A 10,605-nucleotide genomic window follows, 5' to 3' on the forward strand; every position below is an offset into this window, starting at 1 on the left:
GATTTTTGTATCTTTGTAGTTAACAGATATGCTTACGCAATAGGTGAACAAGGAATGCTCATGATTTCACCGACGATAATAAGCACTAAGGAGCCATGAATATTCGGATTTTATCTATTGGATATGCATTTCTGCTGACTCCTATGAGACAATGTGGCCCACAGCAAAAATCCCAAAAGGAGGCACAAGTGCAAGTTGGTGTTTCTCTGAAATTGTGCGTAATGTAGGTGGTAAAAAATTATGAAATGCCTATTTTTCCTGTACTGGCATTACCCTTATTGTACGTGATCTTAAAGTGTAGGGATACCACATAAACTAATATCAACGAATATTTAACAATAGAAAAAAAGGGTGGAAATATAACATTTATATGCAAAAATACCAGAGGAATATATCTGATAACATCTGATATACTATCCCTTCAAAAAACATCACAATATTTCATCTGGGCATTTTTTCCATTTTTAAAATCGCCGATGGAAAAGGACTAACTCGAATTCAGTTTATATCCATTATGACGTCACAGTGGTATTTAGTGTTCCTGGTGTTGTACTGTTCACATTAATTACTGGTGCCCATTCAGGATACTGTTTGACATCAAAGACCCATACAACCAGTGTGTGAGCACACACATTAACCATAGCAATGCTGATAATGTTAAGTATGATGCCTGCCTTCACCTACAAAAAGTTGAAAGGTCAAAGGTCAAGCTCTCATAAGATGTCTTGCATCTGATGATATGGGGTAGACACTTGAATGGAGTCTATGTATTGCAGTTTTTTAGTTATGCAGTAAATATTGTTTTTTATCTACAAATATGGTCGCAATTCGGTCAAAACTTAAATATATAAAAAAAAACAGTGGCATGCATTTGTCACCTTTGTGCCAGATTTGAAAGAAATTAGTGTATGCCTGAAAAATGACGTATTACGGACGGACAGATGGGCAGAGCTCATTGTACATACATACATACATGCATGCATCCATCCATCCATCCATCCATCCATACATACATACATACATACATACATACATACATACATACATACATACATACATACATACATACATACATACATACATACATACATAAATAAATACATACATACATAAATACTCGCTTAACGTTATTTTTGAGTGGAAAACCGTAGCCAGCAGAATAAAACGCCCATGAAAAAAAAACACAGCACTACCGTTACTGCAGCTAATAACGTGAAATATGTGCTCAAATCGCATTAAAACGTCACTGACTCTCTGTCGTATTTCAAATTGCAATTGGAATACGCGGAAGATGATGATTCTGAAAATGTGTTCTTTAAACTTACCATATCCAAAACACGCAAGTTACCATAGGAGTATGCTATGGTGTTAGGTCCAGAGGCAATAGGAAACATAAATGCGAAGTTGGATGACAGAGTACAGGGTACGATAAAGTACAGTGGGTTTACATGCATCGTGTGCGCCTTGGAAAGTTTAAAAGAGAAACAATATAGAGTTATAAAATGCTAACACTTTGATTGAAAGGAAAATGAAACTTTGACACCACTACTACTGCTAGGTGATCATATGCGACAGTTATCTGAATTGCAAGACGTTTTTGTACTCATTTAAAAATCCACACATTATCCATAGACCAGCCACTTTTTCCCTTGTCCGTAAACGAATTTGTAACCCTGATAAACAATTTAGATTTCACTAAACGGCAACATTATAAAGAAGGAGGAAGTTGTGTGTTCCATTGAACTCGCAAAATGTTGACTGGTTTTCCGTCCAATCGTCGTCTTTGCTAAAGTTTCGGGAATCTGGAATGATAAGTTAGTGGCTAATTTAGACCAAGGCAGTTTGACTGCCTTAAGAGCGAGTTTGACCGGGGAGTTTGAGTGGGGATCGGAGACAACATATGAGAATGTCACTAGCGTTTTGGCAATGTTTTTTCATCCGTGTCCGGATGGCGGCATTGTTAGATTCGATCACGTGACCTTTTGGTCAAGTTAGTTTTCTGCGACAGCTGAGTGGAGCCTACGTGTTAGGTTGTTTCTCCGTTATTGTTCGTCATTCGTCCATGAACTATTTTTATTTTTATTTTATTCTTCTCTGAAACCGAAAGTCTTACGACTTTCATTCAGATTTGTTCATGCCAAGTTGATCTGTGACATTTTCATTTTAAATATGTTTTTGGTCAAAAGTCAACATCTTCCCAAATATAATTGTCAGATTGCTTTGATATCTGGCATGTAGATGCGCAGAGGATAGCTTACTCAGATTTGTTAATTTCTAGGTAGTAAATGTTCTTTTCAGTGATTTTTTTTCTGTGATGTGTTTTTGTGTTTGAAATAAAACTATAAATGATTACTATGGAAGTCATTGTCATACTTACCAAATTTGATAATATTGGCAGAAGAACAGTAATAACACTGACGTTACCAAGACCTTCACACAGTGAAGCAATGACCAGGGTAAAGACGAGTACAACTAACCATGGCTCTAAATACGTCAAGTACATCAAGCGACTCGCTATTAAGTCGGACAATCCAGACTCCTTGAAAAGAAGTGCAATTATGTAAGGTACATACATACATACATACATACGTACGTACGTACGTACGTACGTACGTACGTACATACATACATACATATTTGCAGTATGGTTCATCACATCCTAATAAGTGTAAAGATTCCATTCCCTATTCACAATTACTTCGTTTACGTCGTATTTGTAGTAGTGATTTGGATTTCAGAAAAAGGTCTGCTGAATTTTGCACGTACTTCCATCAACGTGGTTATCCTATGTCTGTTACCAACGCGGCTTTACATAAAGTATCATATTTGTCTAGGGAAGCTTGTATCAAATCACATGATCAGAGGAGTAACAACGATCGTCCCATACTAGCTCTTACATACCATCCCTTTTCAACTAGAGTTAAAGACATTATATACAAGCATTTTAATATCTTACGTTCCAATAGGGTTACCAATTCATTGTTTCCTGCAGTACCATTAACAGCTTGGCGTCGTGATACCAGTCTTAGAGATATGGTGGTACATACAGAACAACGTGAATTGGAAGTTAATGCTGGTTCTTTTCCGTGCGATCGTACTCGATGTGGTACATGTCGTTTCATTATTAATACTAATCATGTTTTTGGCCCTAAGAACAGTGTGCCTGTTACAAGTAGATTTACTTGTATTAGTACTAATGTAGTGTATTGCATTACATGTCAAAAATGTGGTTTTCTATATATAGGTTCAACTGTACGTCGTCTTGGTGATCGTTTCGTGGAACATCTCCGTTTGACCAGACAAAGGAATCGTAACTATCCCGTATCTATGCATTTTATTACAAACGATCATAATGTATCAGATATGTCCATTTCAGGAATTTGTAAGGTTTCTGGTGATGAGAAAGCTTTGAGGTTGAAGGAAGAAGAAATCATTTTCCGTCTTGGAACGCTGGAACCCCTTGGAATTAATAGATTATTCTCGTCTTTCCCAATCTAATTATCATGATTATTGGGTATTTTTTAAATTTCAGACGTATTCTATTGGGTTCTATTAGGTGCGTGCGAATTTAAGAACTTATCCCACGTACAACCGTTTATTCATATCACGCGCGGTTTTGTTCCATTATATTTAGAAATGTTCGGGTTGTCACCTGGCATTTCTCTGTCTCGCCAATTTTTCCTTTGAAAAAGAATATTTATTCGAAACGTCGGATTTAACAGCTATATATACGGACTGGTTTATTAGTTCCTTATGCATTTCTACATACATACATACATACATACATACATACATACATACATACATACAGACATACATACATACATACATACATACATACATACATACATACATACATACATAAATACATACATACATACATACATACATTCATACATTCATGCAGGCAGGAGGGCGTCCAGGCAGGCAGGCACATGTGTACCCACGCAATTACATACATACATACATACATACATACATACATACATACATACATACATACATACATACATACATACATACATACACACATACATACATACATACATGCATGCATACATGCATGCATGCAGGCAGGCATGCAGGCAGGCAGGAAGACAGACAGACAGACAGACAGACAGACAGACTCACATCCATCCATCAATCCGTCCATCCATCCATCCATGCATAAATATACCTGTGCTGATGTTCCTAACGCGAAAGAACAACCTAATAACAAGAATGTTATCATCCATGGACACCTTTCTTTCATTGTCTTTTCATCGAGTAGTCTTTCCCATTGAAATGGTTTGGAGGGATCTGAAATTGAAATCTAAGTTCTTATTAATCCTTGTATAACAGCTAATTATATAAAGCTCAGTGGGAAAAAAATCTCAACTGTGTTACAGGAAAATAATAAGTATGCATTTCATCTTTAATAATTCTAAATAAGTAAGATTATCAATGGAATTACACAGACTTAAGGAGAAAATAGAACATGAGTATTTGCTACCTTGCAGAAATACTGTGACTGCTTCCTTAGGATGTGCCGGTAGTGTAAACAGTAGGATTGGTATAGCTATCGAGCTTGTAGTAATACTGACATATCTGTAGGGTGAAAAATTGCAAACGTGTCAAAGAGAAAGGACTTTCCTAGGACTGTTATTCAAAGAATTGTCTGTTTTCGTTCGAATTATAATGAAACTTAATTGGGCTACAAAATAGAATGTGTTGATTATGGTTGTTTAGGCGAGAGATCACTGTCGATAAGAACATCATATCAGAATATTGATTCTGTGACTGGAATTAGCCACTAATTTACCCATTCCTGATCTCATTGACGAAATGGCCTCGGTATAACGAGACACTGTGTATAATTTGGTCGTCGTCGATTTTGGACTCTAGACACTGCGGGATAATTTTTATACGAGGTCTGCATCAAGTCTGTGTATTTCTGTAAGTATCGCTGCGTCCAATATTGTCCTTCTCAATTAAGTAAAATTATGAGTAAAAAAACATGCATTTGTCACCCTCCTGTCCATATCGTCAGTCTTGTCTATTACACCCGTGATTAAACACACTAATTTAGTATCTAAAAATTACATTCATTCAATGCAAATGAAAATTAAATCAATGAAGTTCTTTTTAGAAAACACTTCCAACAGGATCAAATAGATTGTAAGTCTTCCTTGAAAGACAAAATTATCTTAAATCATTACCCTCCTTCAGATAAAGATATCCACCCAGGGAAGATCTTAGGGTCAGCAAGAAACCAGACAGGCAGAAGGAGAAGGAAAATGGCAAGTACTGAACCCTCAGGAAACCTTTAAGAAAAGACAAATATTTTTCAAGATAACTACGATACTTTTAATACGTTTTGACATAATCTGCAATGAAAAATCATAATTTGATGTATCATAATACCATATTGATAATCACGAGAATTATATCTGATGGGACATTCTTAATATCTTTTTGGAGTCAAAGCGGTATCAAATATGTTTATGTAGAAATACATTTAAAGGTAGTAACAGTAGTCACCGTATTGAAAGCTTGGTTGGAAAGACAATGCCGATTCACATGTACAGATACTTGAAAGGGCTTTGTATCATGATTTTTTATACAAATGGGGCGGTAACGTGATTCCAGTGTGACAGCAGGAAATCAGACATGTCAATTTATTGTACACTTTCTTATGATATGATATATATATTTTATTACCCGATCAAAAATAAGTACAATACAAACGTAAACACAGGAAAAGCAAACTAGATCGGATAACAGGAGTCAGAAAATAGCTATGCTAATCGTGTCTGACTCCTGGCCAAAGTAAATAATGGTACAAGTTTAGAGTGCAAATAAATATACAAAAAGTAGCTCTACCCTTAACCCCCTCCCCTCACCATCCCCCTATATGTAATTGTTATCAACCTTGTCAATGTCTTTCTGATGTGGGACACATTTAAAAGGGTTTAAATTTACAGGTATATAATACATTTACTTATTCGTGGTATCCTTATGATCGGCTTACCTAATTGGTCCCAAATCTTTCAGCTCCTTTCGGATGAACTTTTTAAAATCACCTCTCCCAGCTTCTTGGCCTTTTCTTCCTTTACAGCATAGTGTTGTAAACCTGCACACAGTAACATTTGGCATATCATACACTTTCCTATCTCCCCAAACAGTGAAATTCCTTTAGTATTTCGCATGCGATACCAGCAACGCAAGTCGATATTTGTTGTTTCCCAAATGCTATTACATGTCTCTTTGATTCAATTTATGTACTTACCCCATTTTGGGAAGGATCAATGCAAGAAGCATTTACAAGAAGCATTTACAAGTACATCGACGTACCTTAGGTCAAGAAATAACCACTGTAGCCATACCCATCCAATTACCAGGATTACTAATTGACAAGGTAAAGCTACTGCTATCCAACTTAAAAAACCCATAACGTGAGTTCCATAGTTCCTAAGAAAGAATATAATTTGACAAGAAAACTTCAAATTAAGACACCTTTATCCTTTTGTCTTGGAAAAAAGTGTAAATATATGCAACTCAAGGCATATTTACTCCTGGGAAACTACATGATGGATATCAGATCACATTTTGGTTGTACACCTATTTCTCCCAAGTCGTTGAGTACTTTTTTTCCCGCTGAGCATGATGCAACACATGAAAACGTATGTAATATAGGTATTCATTAGTAGTGCCTTTTGGAGAATCTGAGTACATCGAGGACGTAATTACCAATCAATGATCTGGCTCTCTTATTGGCTGTTGAAATCCGCTGTTTGTACTCGATGGCACCATTGTGATGTCTGTTAAGCGACATGTGAAGAGGCTAATTATGGTCATGATGGTAATTGAATGGTTCATGGAACTTTTTAATTACATGACACATAGTGAAGTAAAACACGTTATTCATCAGAGGTGAGATTCGTTTTTGTTCAAATCAAAGTATTGGTGAAGTCCACCCTTAACTTACGTGTCCAGGTAATCTTTCATAATGACAGGTTGAAATGATCCAATCAGAGTTGCAGATCCACCCATCAATGAACTATAAGCAATACCCAATAAAAACGCCTTGTTTACATTGTCTTTCTGATCATTCTGCGATTCTGCTTCACTTGTAATAATGTCAGTTGGTAGCTCCCTACCAACAAAAAAGGAAGTACAATGCCAAATAATTTTGTTCGTTCTATCAGCGCATTGAGATTGTTTTAATGTAATGCGCTCTATAAGAAATACATATTATTATTATCAAAAAAAATTCTCGTGTTAATTTTTGACTATTTGATTAATTTCATATTGGGATTTTGTATTACATGATAATACACAAAACAAATTTTGAATATCTACATATTTTGGCGTGGCTCGCCAGTCTAGTTTCACTAATACTATCTATGATCAGAATGTCGTTCACGAAAATACTAATACTGTCACCGTTAGAATATGCATTGCTTTCGTAGATGAACTACAACAGATCTAGACTTTCTATGAACACATATACACACAATTATCTCAGGTGTGTCTTTACAGTAGACACCTCATGGAGTTTTACCAAGAAATAGCTTTCCATAACAACATATACACATTACACATACATGTAACATAATAATATACACACAACACATACACGTAACAAAATAACATACATATACACGTAACATAACATACACATAACACATACGCGTAACATAATAACATACACATAACACAAACGTAACATAATAACATACACATGCACGTGGGTGGACGGTCTATGATATTACACATACACATAACATAATAACATACACATAAGACATAAACGTAACATAATAACACACATAACACAACAACATAACATAATAACATGCACATAACACATACACGTAAAATAATAACATACACATAACACATACATGTAACATAGTAACATACACATAACACACACACCTAAAATAATAATATACACATAACACATACAAGTAAATTAACAACATACACACAAAAAGCAGACTTAATAGCACTACACATGACCATTGTAATTGTCGATGAATATCTTTCCTTAGCTGAATCCAATCCCCAACCCACTACAATAATTGTACATGTGTAAACTTACTCTGTATTCGTTACGTTGTCATCTACATCATCGTTTGCCTCCCTATCTTCTGTACTGACATACTTTGAGAGAGTTACCATTTCTGCATCTGCCCTTTTCCCAGAATGTTTCTACAACAAGAATGGAAATGGCAAAATCACAGTTTGCAGAAATATTCAAAATGAAAGTCATTGAACTAGGTGACTCAACATTTTGAGGATAATTAGCTGGCATAGAAAGACGAGCAATTGATTGTTCAACTGTATTTGGTTTATGGATTATTCTGTCCGGTCTTTTACATATAATTCACTAACAATCAACCCTAGCTGATGCTGCGACCATGGTTCATACTACATCTTCAAAAATAACATTTCATCATTACTTTGATGAGCCTCGCTCTTTTTTCAGAATAGGTTATTTAAGCAATGGACCACTACCTGGGGATGATATACCCCCTTGATTTTCACCAGTTGACGCCTTATACGCATTCCCTGACGCCCGTGCATTAAATATCGCTGACGCTCATTCGTAAATGTCGTTAACTGGTCAAAACCAATGGGTAGACCATCCCCAGGGGGTGTTTATTGCTATTATATTATACCAGTACATTGACATTTGCAGAGAAATATTTTTTAAAAAGGTATTAAAATAAAGCACAATGGAAAGGAAGTGCAGAACTGGCATAGCTCGGCCCCAGAACCTAAATATCTGTTGAATTGCAATTGTAATTCCTTCCATTACGACCCAGACAAGGGAACAAAGTGGTCTGAGATTATGTGGACGATCTCACGATATGAAGTCAAACAATGAATATAGTTTAATACTGTGCAGCGTATATATGTAGTTTGTACGATAGCAAGTTCATTCGTGAATGTTCTGAAGTTAGTTTTGTTTTGGGACGGATTTATGTACATGATCTGCCTCATTGTGTCTGCATTCTATGGAACCAAGAACTAGGCTGTAGGCTTACGAGGAGATGCTCTAAGATGACGGTTTTGAGTTCACACCAGACTGTTTTCGGGATTTGGGTATATTATTCATTTTGGCTAGCTACGGACGACTACTAGTGTTGTGCAGGCGATCGGCTGTGTGGATACGACGGCTATGATGATGGATTCAGCCGACAGCGATCAAAACATGAATATACTGTTCTCATTCAGGGCCACGCTAACTCTGAATATATCATTTTTTTAGACGTGCTAGTGTGATGTCTCGATTTGCACCATCAATATACTGGTAAAATATAATCCGTAATATTCCATCAAATTTCAGTTCACTTACTTTTGTGCATTGTCTTTTGATCTCGTCAGCAACAGATTGAGCTATTTGAACCATAAGGGTTGCTACAGCTACATTTGATGCCCACATGGACAGGACGAAAGAAACCAACATAAACCCAAGTAGAATGCTATTGATAGGTTGAAATTGAGACAATGTCATGAAATTGAAACAAATTGACACTTTGTGAATGGATTATACCTAATTACTCTGATTATACCATATCAAACCAACACAAACTATTGATTACAAGTTTATACCCCACGTCTACGTCACTGATTCGGTGTTCGAAGCACGAATCAAAACGTTCGAAGTCACCATCATTTTCCCCGATTTTCAATAATTTTGCTCGAGGAGATACAAATATATTAATCCCCTCTAGTGACTCGCTGTGACATGACCTATTAGGCCACTCTTACTTCCCTTGGGTGAAAGAATAAAAATATTTGGGAACAATGTCTAACTGTATTTCAAGGAATTGTAGTATTTACCAAATTTTAAAGATACAATAAGGTTATAAAACCGAATATTGCCTCTTTGTTTAATAGATCAGTATCACTGTTCATGTCATTTCTGCTTCAACATTCGTCTACGACTGGCATTAGGTCTACTATGTGATAATGGTACTCACGGGTATTAACAGTACGAATAGTAACTTCACCCTTTTCTCATACGCTTGTGTCCAACTATAATTAACATCATTTAAAGATTAATTCAATGACTGTGACTTCTTTGATTGGACAATCCTTACCTCCCTGGGCTTGTTCCCACCAATAATAGAGTCGACCATGCCAGTCGTTTGTGAAGATTCCATTTTTCCATGGCAACGGTCAAGGTAAATGCCCCAAGTATAAAGAAAATAGTGTCTTTCATGTAGGCTGATGCGACTGAAGCTGAATCCATTACTCCAAGGATTGGTAATAAAAACAAAGGAATCAGTGCTGTAATTGTTATTGGCAGTACTCCAAATATCCAGTAAAGTGACACCAAGGTTAAGACGTATGCAGTCGCTCCCTCCTGACGAAAATTAATATAATAAACATACCGCGATCACAACAACAAGCTATCCACGATATGTGCATACAATATGTTTGAATTATTGTATATTACACAATTGAAATACACTTCAGTTGTCGTGGTTAACACCAAGTGTGCACCTGTTGCCTATAAATTCGAAAATATTGCCTTCGGTTTGGGCACCATAAACATTTTGGTAAAGAGTGCCAACCCTTGTACAGGCACTTATTTGTAGTATTGCCCTC

General features: G+C 36.2%; 1 protein-coding gene across 1 annotated transcript; it reads right to left on the reverse strand.

Annotated features, from left to right (window-relative positions):
• Positions 1 to 512: 512 nt before the first annotated feature.
• On the reverse strand, positions 513 to 10,246 carry LOC144440668 (solute carrier family 13 member 1-like). The gene is made up of 10 exons (XM_078130052.1): positions 10,095 to 10,246; positions 9,347 to 9,473; positions 8,087 to 8,196; positions 6,968 to 7,135; positions 6,334 to 6,450; positions 6,011 to 6,112; positions 5,199 to 5,303; positions 4,506 to 4,587; positions 1,326 to 1,463; positions 513 to 680 (listed from the first exon to the last, which is right to left on the reverse strand). The coding sequence occupies exons 1-10, from the start codon at positions 10,244 to 10,246 to the stop codon at positions 513 to 515; spliced, it is 1,269 nt and encodes a 422-aa protein (XP_077986178.1).
• Positions 10,247 to 10,605: the final 359 nt, after the last annotated feature.

The sequence above is a fragment of the Glandiceps talaboti genome, chromosome 10, assembly GCF_964340395.1.
Source record: "Glandiceps talaboti chromosome 10, keGlaTala1.1, whole genome shotgun sequence".
NCBI lineage: Eukaryota > Metazoa > Hemichordata > Enteropneusta > Spengelidae > Glandiceps > Glandiceps talaboti.

What these genes read in the sequence shown, in the direction of transcription:
- LOC144440668 (XM_078130052.1), bottom strand. Translation starts at nt 10,246, where the DNA reads ATGGATTCAGCTTCAGTCGCATCAGCCTACATGAAAGACACTATTTTC. An exon ending in AAAGATTTGGGACCAATTAG is followed by an intron (nt 5,304 to 6,010) that starts GTAAGCCGATCA and finishes CTTTTCTTAAAG; the next exon opens with GTTTCCTGAGGGTTCAGTAC. An exon ending in ACTTGCGTGTTTTGGATATG is followed by an intron (nt 681 to 1,325) that starts GTAAGTTTAAAG and finishes AACTTTTTGTAG; the next exon opens with GTGAAGGCAGGCATCATACT.